The sequence below is a fragment of the Leptosomus discolor genome, chromosome 1 (genome assembly GCF_034619465.1).
Source record: "Leptosomus discolor isolate bLepDis1 chromosome 1, bLepDis1.hap2, whole genome shotgun sequence".
In the NCBI taxonomy this organism is placed as follows: Eukaryota; Metazoa; Chordata; class Aves; order Leptosomiformes; family Leptosomidae; genus Leptosomus; species Leptosomus discolor.
In genome coordinates, this window is record NC_141391.1 from 65,687,035 (window position 1) to 65,709,358 (window position 22,324).

The 22,324-nt window shown below is 44.0% G+C and overlaps 2 protein-coding genes across 2 annotated transcripts in view; one reads left to right on the plus strand and one right to left on the minus strand.

The window, feature by feature from the left end:
• Positions 1–16,172, minus strand: part of COL4A1 (collagen type IV alpha 1 chain) — a 128,380-nt gene extending 112,208 nt beyond the window's left edge. The window contains exon 1 of the mRNA XM_086482085.1: positions 16,110–16,172. Coding sequence (XP_086338211.1) covers positions 16,110–16,172 — 63 coding nt within the window. The remainder of the gene's footprint in view (positions 1–16,109) is intronic.
• A 723-nt stretch (positions 16,173–16,895) lies between these two features.
• Positions 16,896–22,324, plus strand: part of COL4A2 (collagen type IV alpha 2 chain) — a 143,305-nt gene continuing 137,876 nt past the window's right edge. The window contains exons 1-2 of the mRNA XM_086482086.1: positions 16,896–16,939; positions 17,073–17,133. Coding sequence (XP_086338212.1) covers positions 16,896–16,939; positions 17,073–17,133 — 105 coding nt within the window. The remainder of the gene's footprint in view (positions 16,940–17,072; positions 17,134–22,324) is intronic.

The window sequence follows — 22,324 nt, forward strand, 5'->3', positions numbered from 1 at the left end:
GCCATACTTCCTGAACCAGACTAACATAACTTTTCTAAACAAAAAAAAACACATAGGGGTGCCTAAAATTTTGGGATGAGAGGTAGTTTCATGCCTTTTACTTTGTTATGCCACACTTATCTCACCCATACTTCAACTGATGGAGTGTACAACAAGTATCCCTGAGAGACAAAGTACTACAGTATACAGATGTGCCTATTTTGGAAGCAGTTGGATCACTTTTCCCAACGAGGTCAGAGTTTTCGGACCAAAATAATAGCTCTACTGTTTGCTATCCAGCTGAGAACAGCTTGGATTCTCTATCTTGTCCAACTCTGTCAAATTAATCATAAAGAATTAAATCACTCCTCCCTTACTTTTAATTAGCAGTGGGGGAAGAGGAGAGCAGGTAACATATTCTCATATTATGACATTGAACTTTTGATAGTTATTTAACAATCCAAAGCTTATCATCTGCTAGCAAGTCTTCCCTTTTTTCTTTTACTTTATTTCCCCTTCTTTCACTGGAAAGGAATTTCATGTTCAGGAAACTGGAAAAAAAAAAAAAAAGTTAAAATTTCCATTTCCAAAAGATTTTTTTATTTCACTAAAATAAATTTAAAATAGATACCTTGGCTTTTTTTTTCCTCAGACAAATTGGCAGGCATCATAAGACATGTCGGTTTAAAGCTATTCTGTCCAATTACTTTTATTTTTTTCCTCTACACAGGATATCAAAATTCATATCCATTACTTTTACTCATCCAAATAATTCAGTGAATACTTGCCTTTTCTTGTAAAAAAAAAAAAAAAAAAAAAAGACTTTTCTATTTTGGGGTCCTAGGCACAAACAATTTATAAGATATGCTCTTAAATATACTGTAGTTAAAGTTAGGAACAATTTTGTTCTCAAGGAGGGTCACAAAGAAATAGACAAAAGCTTCAGATGGAAATCCCCAGCTAATCCTGTGCACTATCCTGAACTCTCTGACAAAATTTCCCTTGGCCATCCCTCTTTTTCCCATTCTGATATTTAGCCTCTTTATTTAAAGTTTTTGTCTCTGTGGTTACTGTAGAAACACCTAAAAATGAAACAGCAAGGGCCAATACAGTGAACAGCTGACAACCCAGACTTACATGTTAAGTGACGGGTGTGAGCTGTCAGATTTTGGGACATGAGCGCAGCTTTTATTCCTGAAGCTGGTGATACTGAAAAATTACTATTCAATCTAGATCAAATGAATTTTTATTACACACTTTCAGGCTTTGTATAATCCCTGTCAGAGCATCACACGACTGACTTATATCCTACTTTGAAGATCAGGAAGTTTTGTTATCCTTGCTTCACTTTTGGGAAAGGGAGACACAGGGAAGCTAAAAATACTGCTTAGGGCTGCCAAAGCAGCTTGTGGCAAAACAGGGAGGGGACTCCTGCTCCCACACATGCAGCCAGCCACATTCACCTGCAGCTGGACCAGATAACGCCTGCAACATCTCCCTCAGTCCACCAGATCAGCAACAAGCTGACCTGATCCTATGACAGGAACCAGATAAGCAGCTGATCAGCTTTACAGAGCTAGAAAGCCACACTACTTGCTCAAACAGGGTATCTAAGCAGCCAGCTGGAGCTGCTCAGGGAGAATTGTTCCTTTTACACACCAAATGAAGAAGAGGAAAAGGAAAGAACGGTACCAAGAGAGCTACTCTAGGACAAGCTCCATATAAATATGCCGGATACATCAGGCTGCAGTACCTGAACCTGTTTGCAATTCTGCTTGTAGCTGGGGGAGCAATTGGATGTGCAAGGCAGGGGAACCACTGGAGATGCAACAATCACATTGGATCCTTCAGAGAAAAAACGTCAGCCCTCGCTGGGTTTGTGGCATGGCAGAGTATGTCTGCAGGCAACATTAGAGATTTGTTTCTGAAACAGACACTACCTTTGGACAGGGCGCAACATCCATAGCTTCATATCTAAAAAGGTCTGATGAACATCCCAGAGAACAAAGCATGGAAAATGGAAAAATAAAACCTTAGACTGCACAGTGAGAAAGTTCATAATTTAACCTGAAAGAACAGGTTAAAAAAAACCTTTATTTTTACCACAGAGTCAGAATCTAAGTTATGCCAACTGTCGGCAAGGGAAAAGAAATTCATTGGAACCTGTTACTCTTCCTTGATTATCCATCTAGATCCGCGGTTCCAGCTTAGAAGTGAGAAGTCCCCACAGGGGAGTATCACACTTTTCCTGAAGAAAAATAAAAGGGAATGGGGGGAATGGTGAAAAAAAAGTATCCACAACAGATCCTTGCTTACCAAAACGAGGTTTTATCTACATTATGCATAATGCATCTCTTAGTCTTAAAACGAGTAAGCAGTGCTAGATATGTTTGCATGAAATCAATCATAAAATACTTTTGAATATTACATGTAATATTGAGGGCGTTCTATTAACAGATATTTTGTGAGTAGCCACCAACGGCATATTTCTGGAATTAAAAAAAAATGCTGAAAGAGATAAAGTGTCAGTATTAACTTGCAAACAAAAATTAAAATTTCAGAGACAATTATGTGCACAGGTATTTCACACTATAATTAAAAAAATAAATAAATAAAGGAGATGCATCTGGTGAAACAATCTTAGTCAGGAAATAAAATATGCCAACATATAGACATCACAGTGCACTTTGCATAGGACTGAGAATGGTGCAGACTGCAGTGCAAAGGAATTGTGTTTGGCTGATACTGCTGGTTCCAAAATGAAGTTGTTTACTCAAACTATTTATAATTTTAGAAAGAATTCTGATAAATAAAAGTACAGCAGTAATATTTTTATCATTACACTAGCAATTATTTTACTGCCTATTCTGAGACAAAAATACATAATGTACATTTCTTTTCCAAATTTTTTCTCCAAAATTTTCCTTTCCAGTATTTCTTGATAAGGCCTGGAAAAAGAAACAAAACCAAAAAGATGAAAGTCACCTTTTATCCCTAAACATTTTAGGCTGCTTTTTCCCCAAAACATATGTATTCCTGCATTTCACAGGGGTTCTGGATGCTGTGATCTGTACCAACAGTCAGTAGCCCTTAAAAAAGAAACAATACACCAGCTGGGCACAGCCACAAAACTTTCTGGGTTTCGGTCAAACTCCCATTCTTAGTCCCACTTCCCTGAAAACACCTCTGGACTAAAACACTACCAGAAGATCCCAACCAGTCCCCTTTGCACAGTTAAGAGTTACAATGAGAAAAGCAGATACCAAGACATACATCCACAGTCTTTGAAGCTAGTGCGAACCGTTCAAGTAACAGTGGGAAATACTGAACCGAAACCTATAGAAAAGGTTGCTTTGTACTGTAGTGACAACATTTTGGAAGACAACTCTTTGTTAATGTCTTTATTATTTAAAAAAAAAAAAAAAATCTCTTTGATGACTCAGCCTAGAGCCCCAGGAGGTATTTCTCCCTTGCTAATTTACCTTGATCACTACACCTAAGCAGTTTCTCACCTGTCAACACATGCAGAAGCTCTCAACGGCTTCCTGACAATTAGACAATATATTTTAATTGACTAAGTTTTTAGGAAGCGATCAGCACATCATCACTACATCCCAACATTGAAACAAACATATATGAAAAAAATAAAGCAGTTACAGACACGACATTGGATTTTCAGTCTAGGGAACAGGGTAATGCTGCTTGAAAGGGAGCAAAACAGGCACAGGACATCTGACCAGCCTCTTTTTTTTTTTTTCTCTCTGTAAATCTGTTAATATCAAGTAACTCTCAGACAAACAAGCTGATGAAACTCATTTTCACTCTGCTGACCAAGACCGCTAACCTAATTCTCTGCACATAATACTTCAGTGACAGATGTAGTTTCTCATGTCATAAACAAATTGCTGAAACGCACTAAGAGTAAGAAAAGACACATAGATCTTACTGACATGTTCTGGCCTTTTTATGACTTGTTCCCTCCCCTTTCTCATTGCCTGTAGGTTTTGAAGGGGATGCAACAGGCATTGCTCTTGCTCCCTACTGCAGTCAGCCGGCGAGTTCAGCTTCGAAGGCGACTCCAGGCAGGGACAGAGCAGCACTTCCACCTTGGCCTCTACTGGAGATCAAGTATTTCCAGTCGTGGTAAGACAGGCCAAGGATGCGGGGATCCCTGCCAGTCATCCTCAGGCTCACGGGAAGCAGTGATGGGATGTGGAGCCCACCAGCTGACCCGCGCTCCTCTGCCTCTCCTGTGGGATGAAGGGCGGCGGATGCTGCTGCTGGTCCCTCAGGAGCACATCCCTGCTGCTGGCCAGCCCAAGCCTCAGCTGTGCTCCTGCTGCAAACGCAGGTCCCAGCAGCCAGCAAAAAGCAAACGGTGCTGATTCACCTGCAAGGCTTTCTGTGTAGGAGGCAATAGCCAGGGAAGAAAAAGCCACTATGCCTTTTTCGTACGCCGCAGTAAAGCAGGTGTAAGGAGAAGGCTGAAACGCCACCTCTCCCACAGGGAGCATGGGGTGACAACTAAGTGCGGCTGTTGGTCTTACCCAGCCAATATACTCAGAAATTATTTCTCCACTCAGCTGTTGTCTCAGTATTCCACCACAACGTGCAAAGTGCCTTGACTCTTCTACAGTTCCATCCCCTTCCCGCCCCCCAAACTGAGGCATGCAAACAGCCAGTCTAAAGAAGCAGACACCTGCGTAAGATCAGGCTTCTCCATGACAGACCCAAGTCTTACACTTAATGGGTCACTAAATAATTCCTGCAGCCAGTCAGATATTGAAGCATCAGTACCACAATTCAGTCAAATGACTAATTCCTATGAATCATCTCACTCGATACTGGGCTATCAATTGAATAATTGGTACCAAGGGAAGCACACAGATCACTGCCCACCACCAGCGACAACTTTAAGATTGGTTAATTATGAACATACATCAAAATTCTGCCTTTAGTGTGGTGTGACTCAGATTCTAAAAATGCTCTCTTGGCAGCTTCCATCTTATACTATAAATCTAAGCACAGGAATTCTGCACTTTACACTTTCTATTACAGCAAACAACAGTGATGAGAAACAGATCACTTTACATGCAATATCATAAATTTTGTTTTAACTAGTGATGTTGTACCCAAGCTTTACATTTTACCTAACATTCCAGAAATTCATTAGTTGTCTTTAGGTACAGAAAAACTCCTATAACAGGCTCATGCTTTAAGTACATCGCAACATTCAATTCTTTTCAGGAATACTTAGAATCATTTAGGTTGGAAAAGACCTTTAAGCTCATCAAGTCCAACTGTTAACCTAACACTGCCAAGTCCACCACTAAACCATGTCCTCAAGTGCCGCATCTACACATCTTTTAAATACCTCCTGGGACACTCAACCACCTCCCCGAGCAGCCTGTTCCAACACTTGATCCAGTAATGTATGCAGCTTCACAGAGAACTCATTCTCAGTCTTCATGACTGATTTGATATGATTTATATATCTTCAGATTTAGAACACTGAAGTAATTTTCTAGACAGCTGAACCACATTTATCAGAAACGTAGGGGCGTTACCAAAAACAATAGAAGACATGACATAATCACATATGCACCTTCCCATATCAATCGATTTCATACATTTCTCTTGCACAATATAGATACACACTGCGCCATGTGTAAACCCGTTCCATGTAATTGCCCATTACCGTTGCAATGATGGCATGTATCTGAGCGAGCACGGGGAGGGAAATGCACAACTTTTCCCATTTTGTTCATGAAATGTTCAGACTTTAATCTATGACAATGAATGGGGATTTACAAAAACAAAGAATTGCTTATGGGGCCTACGGTACAGGGTAACAGGCCAGCTAACAAACCTGAGCTCAACAGAAGATAGATTCTCAGTACGTAGCCTGTTTTGGCACTGCATTAAGTTCTATGTGCTGTTCTCTTTTACATGCTAAAATGATTCTATTTAATTTTAACCAACAAGAGAATATTTATCAAAACAAATAATATTGAAATATTGACATTAAACAAAAATAAAATGTCTTCTGCAGAAATGGAGTCCAGACCTTCAGGTCTGTCAATATACATATTGTGTGAGTGACTAAAATTGTCCACAGCATTGGTAATTTGCAAACTCTGGACCAAAACGCTGGCTTTTGTTTCAAGCTGCACAGGCACCAGGGAGATCCCAGCTCAGGCCTTAACACAGGTTCCGTTAGTCCTGATAATATCTGACATGTGTTTTGTGCAGTTATACCTTCTGTGGGCCTGGAAGCATCAAGGAACAGTGTGTCTACAGGATCACACAGACCCTCTCCTCTTGCTCTCCCATTGCCAAGTCCATTCCAGCACCAGCAGCTCCTGTGGTATCGGTGAGAAAGTGCCTCTGAATGCAAGGAAGGTGTTCAGAACAAACACCTTTTAGTAGGTGTGTATGTTACCCTTGCAAAGACTGTGGTGACACAAATGGGTATAAAGCAATCACTTGCTAGGCTTGTTCCTTTCAGGATTTCATTTGAATACGTAAAGAAGAAAACATGATTTTTATAATGATGGCACACAGAATCATCCTCACAATATTTTCGACCTGTGCAGTTTTCTGGCTTTGCCCTGTCATCATCATCTTGTTTGGTCTCCTTGATGCTCTAGGAAAAATCCTTCCGCACTTGTAGCACCTTCAACTACTCTAAAAATAAATTAAATGGAAGCTGAAATCATTAGCAGCTTTGAGGAACTGACTCTGCATCTGACAGGACAGAGGTCACTGAGCTAGAATCATTTCAAGGTTGGCGGTTACCTGCCTGCCATGTCTCAGGGGCTACCATTCCAAGCTTTTCTATGCTCATGACACATCCAGTCCATTTGAGATCACAAGCTCTGTGCCAAGCAAGCACACCATTCCTGGAAAATGCATCAAAAATCAGCATCCACTGTTTGTCTGACCAGTGTGAATCAGAGCACATTTTCAAAGGCATGTCCCCAGCAAGATGGATTTGTTTTTCTGCATGGTTTGAACTATTATTTTGGCATTCTCAAGAGCATGAGACGAGACATTATTTAACCCAAAGACTTTAGGCAATGGTACAACATTTGCTATATCACCAAGGTCCATAATGGGAAGTAAGTTTCAAAATAGCAATAGAAAGTCACAGACAGTAACATCACCAGAACGCATGTCTGAGTCTTCCCCCAGCTGGGATTTACTAGTAATGATCAGAGGAACAACCCCTTCCAGGCTGGGACTGCCAGCTGGGGGGGTCCTTGCAACCAGTGGCAGGGGCCAGGAGGCAGAGTCAGCTCCCACAGTTGTTCTATAGCTAAGCAAAACTGCAAGTGCAGGGCTCTAGCACTTAGTCCTTTCCCTCTTTCCTGACTTTTTCTTTTTGTAATACCAGTTTTTGACAGTCTCCTCTAATCCCTGGCTTCTGGGATCCTCCTTGCCCTGGTTTCTACTCCACCCCCTTGGGATCAGTCACACAGCCTTGACTCCTCAGAATCACTGCACCATTTTTTAAAAAGGATAAAAACATAGGCTTCCTAGGACAATTTTAAGCAATATCACAAGCATTTACGTAGTTTTAGTCTTCCTTGCCTGTTTTTATAAACTGTTAAAAACACATGTGTATATACAGCTAAAAAATATTCTGAGTTTTGGCCCTTGCACATGCATCTTGGCTTTATGGCAGCCAGAATTTACCCTTTTTTTTATTCTACTAGCAGATAACTGACTTACCATTGCCATAAAAGGGACAGAGCTTCAAGCACAATATGAAAATTCCTGGAATGTTTGAGTCTACCCTCACTTAGCTGATTTTTCCCTTAATATGTGCACTATGAATACAAACCATTAATGTACTAATTTTTCTTCAAACTTTTGTTCTAATTCTTTACAGCCCCGTAAGTCCATACCAGTGTAATTTTTCAGCCTTATTTGGGTTTCATTACAATCTTAGGATTTGTTTCAATGCTTTTAGATTATCAAATATTTCAACAGAATCCTTCACTAGACTAGAAAACAAGTTTTCTTCCACTAGATAAACAACTGGACTAACAAGACCAAAAGATTTTCAATATCCAGTCAGCACATAGCTATCCAGTGAAAATGGGCTAATTTGTTTTATCCCTTAGCTGCAACTGAAACATTTGCCATGACAAAAAAAAAAAAAAAAAAAAAAAAGCGCCTTTCTCAGTTTGGTATCTGTATACTAAACCAAGGACCCCATAAATTATCTATTAAAATAGAACCAGCTAATAAAATAACACATTTTCCCGTAGGTTAGTGATTATTTGCATGAAAAATTACATACTTTACTGTGAATTTCCAACATGAATATCTATAGAAATAACCCTCACATAAGAATGGCATCGACTGTACTGATGAATTAGAACGCTGTCATCTCCTAAACCATTTAGAAATGCTCTACCAGGTTAATGCCCCACTGTTAAGACAACATCCTCACATACAAGAGGCATAGGAGAGGGCACCTTGGCTAGAAGTAAGGTTGAGCATCTTGGTGAAACCACAGACCTGCCATGTAGCCAGAGAGATTATAAATCCCACAACAGCTGAGACAAACATAGGCAGAGAAAAGGCTAGACACTCGTTTTTAAAGGTAGTAGAGGAGAGGCAATGTTAGTTGCTTCAAGTAATTGTCTTCTAACAAATGCTAGGGAATACCACCAGACTCCTGACAGCTTTTTAAAAAAATAAATATCTAGAACTGATTTGTGGCTTTCAGTTTATCTCAATTCAGAGATGAAGTACGGACTCTGCAAACTTGAGCTCTTCAGCACATCTCCTCTGCTGCTACTTTAACAGCTGGACAGGGTTCTCCACTGGGGTGACAAACTTTACCTAAAAACTTATTTCTGCTTCCCAGTTGTAGCATTTGAAATGTTCTTTCAGGTATACATTGTTATCTACAGACAGGATAATGGAAAGTTTGTCCCATGCTTAATCTATAAAAGGCTATATGTCTCCTGAATGCAAAAGACCTAACTCACTAGGTTTTTAGCTAAAATATTCTAGTTCTTCCTACTCACCCTTGTGTATTAAACTAATTCTTGTATTTATTTTAGAACTTTGATAATTTCTTCCACCAGTTCCCTCTCAGCCATCTTGAAAACTTTCATCTCAAAACGTTGTCACTGCTACTAGCGGATGAAAGCCACATGAAGATGAAAGAAAATGAATTATTACTTTGCAATTTGTTTACTCTGCACACTTGACAGCACTTTGTGTTTCATCCTTTACATTGTTCTGTTGAAGATGCACACCCTTCCTCAGCCGCTGCAAGAGGCTGTTTGCCAGCAGCAGTAAAGGTGAAGGCAGCAGGGGCACACAGAGAGAAAAAGGCAGAGGAAAGGAGGGGAACAGAGGATGTTTAGTAGTTCTTCTCTTGGATCCACCCAAAAAAAACCCCAACCCAACCTACATAAAATTCTATAAAAGTAGCTGAATAACTTTGCTAAAAACACAGTTACACCTTCTACTAATCAGGTTGGCACAATGTTGGAAAATCTCACACCATGTATTTCAGAACATGTGTGAGGACAGCATCCTTTAGATATGCTCCATGAAAGTAACATAACAAAAAATAAAAAATAAAAAAAAAAAGAAACCCCATCTTTTTCCAACTCTTTCAGGTCGTCCTTCATTTCATCTTTGGCCATGTCTCTTTTATTATGTTACTGTAAGGCAATCCAGGCCAAAAAAAAAAAAGGAAAGATTTTTGCGGGCTGTGAGGCGAGGCTGACTCATCTCCACCAGAGCGCGTTCCCAGGCTGCCGGCTCCCACAGCACCTGCCACCTGCTACTGCGCTGCAGCACCTTGCAACCAGAACTGCACCGACGTCACTGCAACACCCCAGCACGGGTATAAAAGCAGGACTCAATTGTCATTGGAACTCATAAGTACAAGTTTTCAGACACCTGATGACTTGGCAAATTAGAGGTGAAAAGGGGTATTTCTTTCATCTAAGCTAAGAAGAGCTAATGCAGCCTTAAGGCTTACAGTGGTTTTTGGCCATGTTAGAAATACGATAGAAGCAGGCACAATGTTAAGAGGTTTCCTCAAAAACACATATTTGAGATACTGGATCAATCAAAGTGGCAATAAGTGATTCCAGAGCTGAACAGAGTATAGCAGAAGTACAAGGGACTGGAAGCTAAAGTGCTTTTAAATGTATACTACTGTACTTTTTTTTTTTACTTTTCAATTTAGAAAGTTTATCCAAGCTCCTCCTTCTGTAAGAGAATATGTCAGAGATAAAGGAAGATTAAACAGTTTGTTGTTTTGGAAACAAAAACGTTTGGTTTTTGAAACACTTACTCAAACCTGTTTACTTATATACATATATTTTTCTCAATACTAAATAGAAACTTAAAGCTAAAATGGACACCATTTTTTTCTGATGAAATCTTTGATCATCCTTTATCTGTTTACACGTGTCGGATAAAAACAGACAATGGTTTTTGCATTATCTACCTATACTCTTTACAAAAAATACATCTGCCTTTTTCTTTACTGCAAGTCACTTCAGATTAGAATGGAATAATTGACATACTGTAATTTGTCAATTCAAAGTAACTGACATATCGACAATGTTTTATCTTGTTCTGTATTTTACTTCCACTCTGTCCAAGATACTGCTACATAAAGAGTTTTGGAGGGCTAATGACATGTCTCTTCTATATGTATTAAATCGCCAAGGGAAATTCCAGCCAGTCACAACCCAGAGAAATAAAAAATTTATCCTCCCACAAAGATCGTTAAATTGCAGCAGTACTTCACACTTTCAACTACTCACTAAAGGCACAAGTTGCTATTCCAATCAGGTCATAGCCCATGCCCAAATTCTTCCCTTGGACCAAATTTTGCAAGGTGTTAAGGGCCTTTGTGATGGGAAAGTCATCGGAAATTCTGGGAAGGGAGCATTGCGTAACTTTTAAACACTGATGAAGTAAGTCAATTTATTCTCATGTTGAGGTTGTTGAATCTTCCTTTGTTTAGTCTAGTTCTATAAAAAGAACAATATTCATAAGCCTGTTCCCAGTGATGGTTTCTGACATTTTTAAATAATTGTCTTAGCTGCTTACAGCAGCTACCCTACATTGCTCTATGTGATCAAGGCAACTGACAGTATATACATCCAGCATAACCTCAGGCGTTATATAACCTAACCATATCCCAGGATTATATATGCCAAGTGGACAAGTTGCAATGAAACACAGCAGTAGTCCTGCAGATCTCTGATACACACAAACACTCAGAGGCGAAAACTGCTACTTGGGATGACAGTCCAGGAATGCACCTGCGTGTGCTGACACTCAACAGCTGGCTCCAGGAATGAAGTTCATGGAGATGAGTCAGGACTGACTGCTCAGGGTGGCTCAGGGACTGCACTCTCCAACACAGCCGGCAGCAAACAGGCATGTGTTCCCAAAACAGCCTACCCTTCTCTCCTGACTCTGGCACCCTGTGCCGTGATGCCATGGAAAACGTGGCCAGAGGGAGAGGGGAAGTGGGCAGGAAGGACAGCAGGGACAAAGAGGTTCTCCTGGGAGCAAGGAGTCACCAGGTCTGCCCACTCATCCCCAGAAGTGCCCCTGCATTTTGCTCTGTATAGATAGTGACCAAACGACACCCCACTGCTGGGGGTGGACAGGTTGAGTCCAAGACGCCACTTCCCCAGCAAGCACTCCTCGCCACGGGCTGGATGGCCACCTGCCTGCCCAAGCTCTCATGGCCCTCTGTGGTGCACCCTTGGCCACCCCAGGTGTCATACCCCTTCCTGCCAAGCCATCTTGCTCCAAGAGGAGGAAAGGAGAGTGCTGTACTTCTCTTCTTCAGAACCTCCTGTACACCACCATAGCCTGGCAGGGGGAACCAAACCCATCTCCCATTTCCCTCTGAAGCCTTCTAGCCTGAGAGCTCCTTAACTTACTGCAAGTTCATTTGGGCCTCTCCTTCTGACCACATTTTCTGAATTGAAGCAACCATATCTCCATCCTGTATTAAAACCTGTCAGGGTTTGTTAGATGTGCTTTTGGTATTGACAAGTCCTTGAGGACATGCAGGAACAAGGATGTCAAATGGCCTTAAGGGATAGGTCTCACAACATGGAAGACAGTAGCAGCCCTAGACATGAATGGCTGCAGAAGGCAGATGCGCAGCCTAACCTTATTTCACCAGTAAAAGCACACCCAAGCGAAGCGCTGCCAGTCATTCAAACTCAGTCATACAACTTCTCTTCAGCACATGCCAAGCGCCCAAGTCATTTTTCTTATCTGCTCTTGGTTTATGTGCCCTGTACATCTTCATCTCAATAAACCGTGTTTTTAATGAAAAAGGAACGGAAAAATTGTTCAGATTAGTTGGAAGCAATTTATTCTTTTTCCTTTCGGCCTAGAAATGCATGTGTCAGACTGCAGCCTCAAATACGATTTAAAAATAGGAGGAGTGACTTGAGGAAGGCAGGAGGGTGATGCAGCAGAGCTGCCTCTGCTCAGCCACAGGAGGGACACAACTCCCCAAACAGGGCTTACCCTGGGACAGGAACCTCCTGGCCTCCCACCAGTGCATCCCCAACTGCCACCACACACTCGGCTCCAACAGCGCTGGTGGAATCAGCATTGCCTTTGTGGAAAAAGTTATGCATGCTTTTATCACTGTTTTGGCCCGGCTTCTCCTAGTAGCTGGATAGAGCTCGCTCTCAGCTCTGGCCCCGTTCCCGTTTTGCCAAGACTAAAAGTGGAAAGGGAGATGGGTTGGGAACTTGGAGAGACCGCTAAGCCCACGGCCGAGCAGCGGCAGATAAAGCATCTCCCCCGTTCCCCCAGAGCTACATGGCAGCCAGCCCACTTGTATGGAACACGACTCGCCCAGGGCTCAAGCGCAGCTGGAAGACCTCACTCCATTGTCGAAAGCACAGGGACCAGCGCGGCAGCCGCATCAACAAGGTACCGAAACATGAAACCGGGATTTCCACGACATTGTCATCTCTCAACCAAGCAGTACTAATGTTAGGAAACGGACTTTCTTCAAAGGAAACGGCAGCCTGAAGAGTGTCAGAAATGAGAGCCCCTGCAGAGATCCATCAAAACAAGCTTCTCCTATAACTGCCTCGTGGGAGAAGTCTCTCAGCCTGACCTGGAAACATCTTAATCTACTGCCCTGTCTTCCACTCTGCTCTCCTTATACTTTGACAATTAATCTCCTGAGAAGAACACAGAACAGTACAAAAGCCCAGATCAGCTATAATTAATATTTTAATTATAATTGGTCAGTGAGCTTCCAGTGCCACATCTGGATGCATTTTACAGTGCCACATTACAACCAGTGGGAGCTGCAACAGAGCAGCTCCCTTTTCTGTACTGAGGCACATGATTTTGACAGTAGCTGGCTCAAGGCTGGCTTTCCTATGTCAAATGCCTCTGTCAGAGCAGTCCTTCCAAATCTCCTTGTATGTATTTAATCACGGGTATGTCAGTGATAAAAACAATTTTTCACTCTGCCAGCCCTGCTACACAGCAGAATCGCTGCCACCAACATAGCACGTTTGCATTCACAGGTACGGTCTCAGGTCTCATTTGGTTACGCCTGCACAACCACAATGCACTTACGAAGAAACTTTTTTTTCCTGTGAGGGTGACCGAGCACTAGCACAGGTTGCCCAGGGGGGTTGAGGAGTCTCCATCCTTGGACATATCCAAAACCCAGCTGGACACAGCCCTGAGCAGCCTGCTGTAACTGGCCCTGCTCTCAGCGGGGCGTTGGACTCCACGATCTCCAAGGTGCCCTCCAGCCTGAGCAATTCTGTGACGAAGGCCACAGAGTAATTAAGACACAGCAAGACTTTGGCTTTTAAAAAAAAATCTAGATCATACAAGCTACTTTGGGGCAGGAAAGAACCCGCATCATTTTTTTCCAGGAGAAAAGAAGTTGCTCCATTCAGCCTGTGGCAAACAGCACTGCATACAACCTTGCCTACCACGCAGTCCTCTGCTAACACAACTACTCTTTAAATGTAAACAGCGGGAACACTCTCATCTGAGGACAGCGTGAGCGCTGGGCCAGCTCTGCCAGCTCTCCAAAAGCAGCAGTAAGAGGTCCTGCCCAGATGTACAGTGGATCACACCACCCAGCCACAATACTCAGAAGCATCAGCCTGGCTCAAGGACCTCCAAAGAGAAGCCCCTCGACCACCACCCACGCCTGGTGTGCTGCCGGCCAACAGCAGTCTCCATCGCCTTTTGGGTAGTTGCTAGTGACAGGCAACAGCGTGGAGCTGCGGACAATGCCAACAGAACTGAATTAATTGAAAGGCCACCCATGTACGGCTGAAAGTTTATCTAAGGCGACATAACTGCAAGGAGCTCAACTTCCACAGCACGCTTGTGTTTCCTGGTGGTGCTGGTGAGGAACTGGAAATCTGCAGTCAGCATAGCATAGAAAGAACGGTTAATTATGGGGATAACTTCACCATATAATTAGCAGCTCCAGATTACATTTTAAGGAATCTTAATTTTAATAAAGCAATTTATCCAGCACATACCAGACACTTCTAAAACAGAGCCTCTTCAGAGTTGCTACAGAAGACCTGAAATTGTACAATTGATATTAAAATTTGTATCTTCTTTTAATAAGCACTTGTACTCTTCCCTACAGAGTTTTCTGTCTTTGACAGCCATGGTTTACCCAATGCCTTCAATTCACAGCGCAAGACAGGACCATATCTCACAGACAGACATTTTTACCTCCAGAAATACCGAAATCAGAACTTGATCGTGAATCATTCACTTTAAAAGACTTTAATTAATTAAAATTAATTATATCCTGAAAGGAACAGAGTTTAACCAGCTTAATGCCAAGTGATGGGTAAATTGCCTGAGAGGTGCATCACTGAGTGATTTACTGCAATCACAGCAAGCCTGATATTATCAGCCCAGGAGCGACAGATAAAGCATCAGGAGTTCAGCGCATTTCTTACTTCAGCTGATTCAAGGCACACATACCATCTGCATGGTCACACAGAGGTATTGTAATTCATTACAGAACTTAATTTCACCTGAAACTGCAGAAAAAGTTTAAAATAACCCTTTCCCATACTTCCTTCAGGGATTAAAATGCTAATATAAGATCTTACAGCAGGAAGCACAACAAAAATCCATCTGCCCATGCCTACTGATGAGTTTTCTGCACCCCTGAACCTCACTACTACCGTGTCACCCTAACCAAACACCAGAAAGCAAGGAGACACCAAGAGATGACGGATTTCAAATTATTATGTCAACTGCCCTTTACTTAGAGGTACAGACAGAACAGCACAAATACTTCAGGAGGGCCAGGAAAGAGAGCCCTTTAACTTAAGGACAGCCGATAGCTAATAGTGATAAAATTAGCTCCCCTAGCAAAACCTTCAGACTACTTGCATACTTTCGATTTTAAATGTCTGTGGCTCAATCTGGCTCCATCGGGAAAGATGCCAAAACTCAACTTTAACCATTAACATCAAAATCCTTCCTGGCCTCCAGCCCACTGCCCATCGCGGGGGTCAAAGGAAGCGAACAGGGCACTTCGAATCCAAGCAACCAACCACTTTTTTTTTTCTCCCCCCCTCGCCCCCCTCCCCCCCACCCCCCCAGCCCACCTTTGTTGGTTGTTTGTTTGTTTTTTTTTACCGTGAAAACACAACTTGCCACTTTTAAGTCCCATGTGGGTGCGCGCTTTCTACTCGCTCCCCGGCCCGCGGTGCCCCTCGACGAGCCGCGGGAGGGCCCGTCCGGCGGCGCCAGCCCGGACCCCGCCACCGGCCCGCGGGGAAGCCGGGCCCCACGCGCGGTGCCGCCCGCCCCGCTCCGCGCCCGCGGAATGCCGGCGAGCGGGCGCGGCCCCGCGGCAGCGGCAGGGCAGCCGGGCATCCCCGCCAAGCCCACCTGGCTGCTCCGCCCTTCCCAGAGCGGAGGCCCCGCGCAGCTCAGGCGGGGGCAGACAGCGGGGATGGGGGCTCACCGCGCCGCCCTCCGCGGGCACCCCGTCCCGTCCCGGTCAGAGGGTCCCGCGGGGGCACCCCGTAGCGCAGCCCGGGGGAGAGCCGACACCCCCCCCACCCCCCCCGCGTACTCACCGCGGCGGACACGGCGCTGAGCTCGGCGCTCAGCAGCAGCCCGAAGCCCAGCCAGAGCCGCATGCTGCCGCGCACCGCACCGCGCCGTCGGTCCCTGGGCGGCGGGGTGCCGGCGGCTCAGTGTGGGGCTCCGCGGGGCCGGCCCCACATGCGCGCCTCTCCCCTCCGTGGCGGCCGCGGCGCCTGCAATGCCTCGGGGGCGAGGGACTCGCCGCGCCGTAACCGATGGGCGGCGGCAGCCCCCTCTCCTCCCCCCGGGCGGGGACCCTGGGAGGGCGCAACCTCGCCCGCGCCCGCTCCCCGCCGGCCGCAGTTCCTCCTCCTCCTCCTCCTCCCCGCCGCGGGTGGGTGGCGGGCCGGCGGCGGGGGGGGGGGCGGGCGGACGGGCGGAGGCGCTCCGCTTCCTCGCCCCACACGGCCGCTGCCGCCCGGGAGGGCACGGCAGCGCGGCGCGGCGCGCAAGGGTGCGGAGCGGGTGTGGGGCCGGGCGGCGAGAGGGGCCGGGGCAGGGGCCGGGGCCGGGGGCGCTGGCTCTGCCTGGCCCGTCGGTGTCCGCGCCTCCGCGGGTGGCTGCGCGCTGGCGGGACGCCGCTCTCTGCTCCCCCGGATCGGATCGGCTCGGCCCGGCCGGTGGGGCCGCTCCCTGTCCCGGCGGCGGAGTCGCCGGGCCGGGAGTCCTCCTCCGGCGGGACCGGCGTCACATGCGGGTTCTTCTCTGCCTTGCAGGGGCGGCCGTCCGGCGGGAGGAAGCCCTGAGCTGAGCCCCCGGGCAGGGAAGGAGCGAAAATGGACATCTCGCCGCTTCCCGGTGCACGTATTTTTATTTGTCAGTAAGTAATTCCGCTCGGCAGGCTTTTGGAAATAACTCTTTTTAAAGTCGTATTGTCACCTTTAACTGCAGAGTTTCATCACGTGCTGGTTTAGCGCTAGCTTAAATGTCGTGTTATTCACCTTTCCTTGCAGGGATCTGGGGCTTCTGCTGATCCTGATGGAAGTTGTGCTGTCAGCCGTCAGAGTGGATGCTGTAAGTAAAATACCTTATGACTTCTACTGAGGAGAAAGAGGAGGAAAAAGCAGTTTCCTTGGTACCAGAAAGTGAGGAACTGCATTTTCCTTTGCCAGATGGCTTATCTATCATTCTGTTAAAAGAAACAAGCAACAAATCATCTCTGCAAGCCTTACAGATTACTGCCTTCAACAAAATGATGTTTAGCAGAGAGGCGTAAGGCTTCAGCATCAGGTGGTCTGAAGTATTCCACTGTTACTTTTGCTCAGATTGGGTAATTTGTTAAAGCGATAGCAAAGCAAGCCCCACAACTTCTTCGTTTTCATAAGAACAGCACCAAAAATGCAGTGCTATAGATACCAGAAAGTACTTCGGAGAAGTTAACCTGAAGATGAAATATCTTCAGTTCAGTACAGACCTCATCTGAGGACTGAGTAGTTGAAGCTGTGGCTTAGTTTTACAAATCAGAGGCATGTTTATAAATTAATTGTTTAAATTAAATTATTAAATCCAAAAATAGGTAAGTGAAGTGCTGTACAGGTGGTTGCAACTATCCACTTGAGGTGTCAATGTAAACAAGTTATTAAACTGTTTGGTCATTGTCACAAGGATGTGAAAGAAGTGAGAGATAACATATATGGGAATGCAACATTTGCCTCTTACAAGCCTTGGTGAATTTAATGGAAAGACTGGCATTAATGCGAGTCGGCTTTGGATCGGGCCTGCGTACAGCGGACTGAAAGGTTGCTAAAGACTTGGCTTGTGGCTGCATTTGTCAGCCGCCAAGTGTGGGTAAGGCTCTGTGGTCTTGTGCGAATGGGACCTTGATTACAGTTGTTCAAAAGCTATCCTAATTATATTTTGATCCTACTATCTGCAACTTTCACCCTTTTTTTTGTGACTTTCGCTCCTTGTAGATATCTGATGTGGTTACACCTTTGTGGTGAGGTGGTGTAATATATTAAGGGATGGGGAATACTGGGGCTTTTGCAGCAGGTGGTGTGGCACACAATAGTTCTGCACTCAAGCTGCAGCTGGCACATAGCACTTGCCCGTTGGTCTGCGTGGCTGGTTGGTCTCTTCGCATCATGGCTGAGCAGGAGGTGGCAGGCTGGGGACCCACAGCCCCATGGGAAGGGACACAAGCGAGGACCTTGAGTGTCACGTGCTACTTTTCTTTGCCATGTTTTGATAGAAACATCATTCTGCTGAGTAGCACTGCATGGACGATAATATTACCGCATGCTATTGAAACCAGAGCAGGCTGGTGATAAGGCCCAGTAATGAAATCACTGGGATCATTTGACCTAAAAAGGCAACATTTGTGGTACGACTCTTCTTTTTATGAAGTTGTGCTGCAGCGTGCATAGCACGATGCCTGAGCTTTAGCTATAGCATGGGCTAATGCATTCTCCTTCATGCTCTTGCTTGTAGAGTGCAGGCTGCTGCGTTAATGTAGAGGTATAGCGAAGAGGTGTTCGAGCTACCTCAGTTAGTGGATGCAGTCTGGTCATGCCTCCTTGGATCTCCACATGCTGGTTTTCCCATAGTATCTTGGAAGAGTAAATTGGCCTATTTGGAGGTCTAATATCCCTGATTTAATAGTTCCTAAGGTGGTGGCTGTGTAGGGGATGAAACACTCCAGTGAATGTGAGTGAGGAAGTTTGGTCATGTTTCCATGAAAAATTAGAGCTGCATTGCCACCAAAATATTTATCCCATTTTCCACCCATGTGCCACTCCCTTCCCTTGGCCAGCACAGGTCTTTCTGTAGTCATGTGGTGAAATTAATTGGAAAATTACTTGTTTAATCAGCACCCCAAAAGAGAAGGGGGGAGGCTAAGTTTATCCTGGATTAGATCACCACCTGTGTTCATAAAAACTTGGGCCGATACAGGACTGGGAGCAGGCAGCTGGGGGTGAGAGGAGGGGTGGGCTTGCTGTGACAGCTCTGGTCGAATGTGTTTGCAAAGTGACAAAGTGGGCATGTGTGGGAAGCAGCAGCACCTGAGTAATTGCAGGTGGGTTGCTGGCAGTCGTATTCTTTATCATGCAATCCTCTTTGTCACTTTAAATCTTCTAGTATTTGTTACACAGATTAATGTGATAGTGTTGTGCAGTGTTTTATTATCTTGGATTAAAAAAAAACCCTGCTATGAATTATTAAAGCCTGTGGGACCTGATCTTAAAAATCATGGTTCTGCCTGTAATGAGACAAGCAGAGCTGCTGAGTTTGACAGCCATATATATGTGAATGAGTTACAGCTGCTGGAGATAAGTGTTGTTGAATGAGTGAAATTGCACATAGTTAGAAGCTGGAATGAGATTAAGGAGAAAGCCAGGAAGGAGAGAGAGAGAAAGAGGGGAGCTCGGAGCATTTGACTGGATGCCTTGCCTGGCAGGCAGCTGCTAGCTGTAAGGGAGAGGGATGTTTCTCAGCAAAGAAAGAAATGAGAGGAAGAAAGAGGAGGAGGATGTTTAGGATATCTGAGGACTAGGGAAGAAGTGCTGTCTCTGGCAGGAGAAGAGGATGCTGGTTGCAGGCTTGAAGAGTGCTAAGGAAGAGGAGTCCCTGCATGGAAACACTAGGAGGGACAGCCAAATGGAGTGGATCAGGCCGCAGTTATCTTTAGCACTATCTTTTGGCATATGCTGGCTGGTGATGTTAAAGGCCTCAAATAATGTTGGAACTACTCTAAATTGTAATTTTAAGCTTTCATGTGGCTTAAATAAAATTAACTTTTGTTAACTACCTGAAGTTTAGCCAAGTGCCCAGATTTCTTCTCCCTCTTTCTGTTCCTGCAAATATATTACATCCAAATATAATTCTTGGATTTTTTTTTTCTTTTCAGAGAGAATGTATCTTCTGCTAATGCTGATTTATTTTTTCTTCTGTCTTACTCAAAGCACAGTTCTTCTTAAGTAGCTTTAACATTTGTCAGATAAAAGCAAATTGAGAGAGAATAATGTTAGAATAACATTTGCAAAAATAACTACAAGTAACAGATCACAACTGGCATTTAAAGAGGAGAATGTGTATGAATATATAGATTAATATAGAAAGAAAAATAGAGTCAAAGTAGTGCATGAGATATAATTCTCTTAACTGCTGTGACAGTCAAAGGGATGTATTGGGGGGATGGCATCAAAGGGGGAGAAGCAACAATCCTTGAAAAGAGAGGATAAAACCAACAGTTTTATCTAGCAGTTTAACTATCTGCTGCTTTCTATCGACTTCGTAGTGAAATTAGGTTGTTGACCTGGGTGCCTAAGTTATTGCTCTAAGTTAAAATGTGTTGATGCTCTGTGTCTATCTTACGTCCAGGCTTTCCCAGATGTGTCCTGTTTTATTCCATCTGGAAACTTTTGTCTGGTTGAAACAGGAGGACTTTTTACATTAACCCAGGATTTCCAGGCTGAAAGAAGCCAGGATGGAGTCATCACTAGGCCCATCCTGCTGGCCGTGTCCACTGTGAATGTACGCACTAGCGTCACAGTGTGCAAAATGTAACAGCGCGTGCGTACTGCCCAGGTCATCTAGGAATGAGTCATCAGTCTGACGTATCGATTTCTTCTGCCACATTACTTAGTGCATGCAAAGGGAAGCCATCTCTTCGTGGAAATACCAGACTCCCTACCTGTGCACCGCTCAGAAATAGCTCTGCCTAGGAGATCTCCCAAAGAGAAGTGTCACAATCCTGGTTTAGGATTTAGAACAACTTCATTTGAGGCGTTTCCACACTGGCAGACGTGGCTTATTTGTAAGTGTACAGTTTGGCTTGTCTTTGAGTAAGAGTGGTGTTCCATAAGAAAATTGGACAGAATAATGATACTTTCCAAAAAACCAGCATTTTGGGGAGCCTCCCAGCATATGTGATTGCTTTATTCAAACTTTCTTTGAACCCTGAAAGAATTATTGGGTAGTTCAGAGAGGACTCTTTCTAAATTCGGTCATGGAGCTGTGAAGAAGGGTCAGTTCCATTAAAGAACTGTAAGTCCTGAGTGAAGGAGGTGACATCTAGACAGCTACACAAGGCAAACCCCCTCACTTTCATGAACACCAGCAGCCATGCCTTGATCTGGCAGTGGTGTTTCCTTGGTGAGGGTCACAGTGTTCATCATGCTGTATGTAGATGGGCAGCAGGACAGCTGCCCAAATGCAATTTTTGTTTTTTTCTTTTATCAGAGCCAGGATTTCACCTGTCAGCATCATAAGATGTCAGGCAGACTGACACACACACTGCAAGTATTGCATACATGACAATGTAGTCATGGTCCATAGCTTTAAATTCCTTATTTCTGGTCCTTTCTTTCTCGTATGCTGTCTGTCATCAGTAAGAGGGTTTCCTTAAATGTCTCTTTCCCTTGTTATTCCTCAAATTCTCCTTGACATTTTTTTTTGCTGCTGTGGCTATGAAACCAATACTCATCCTAATTTCTTATTAATTAATCATTCATCCTAGGAAGATTTCTTTAAGAGCCATTTCTGCTATGTCTGTGTGGATTAAATTAGAGAGACTATTCTCTGTATACAGTCATATCCTAACACTGATTCAAGTTATTCATTCAAGGACTAAAGATGAGTTACACCAAAAGCAATGTATAGTGTCTCGCTGGAGTTCGCAATGAGGAAGAGGTTCTCCTGTGTGTCCGTGTTCTTTAATCTCTCAGTGCAAAGCCACACATAGATTCTTTACTTACTTTTTTCTTGTGAGTAGATCAGAAGCATACTCAATGAATGTCTGCAATAATATATTCAGAGTAATTCTGTTTTTTAGAGTTATTAAATTGCGTATCATATAGTCATGCTGCATTTGGTAGGAGAAGAGACAGTTCTGTCAGCTTCCCATATTTCTCAGAGGTTAAAAAGTTGATACTGAGAGACAAGAGCCATAACAAGGTAAACTAGTATGTAATAAAATGTTATTTTTGTCACCTTACTCTGAAAGTAGCTGAAGCGGTTTCAATAATTCAGCATCGCTTTTCCTTGAGCTTTTAAGTAGCACATCTGGGTTTTATTGTGTAGTAATTGCACCACAGGAAGTCTTTACGCATTATGGTACTAAACCTACCATGTATTTTTTAAATTTTGTGCAAAAAATTATTTATAAGTCCAAACAGATTTGCCTTACCCAAAATGTAAAGCTGCATTGTGACTTATTCAGTGATACTATAAGCAAACACATATGTATAAATATTTTAATTCAGTA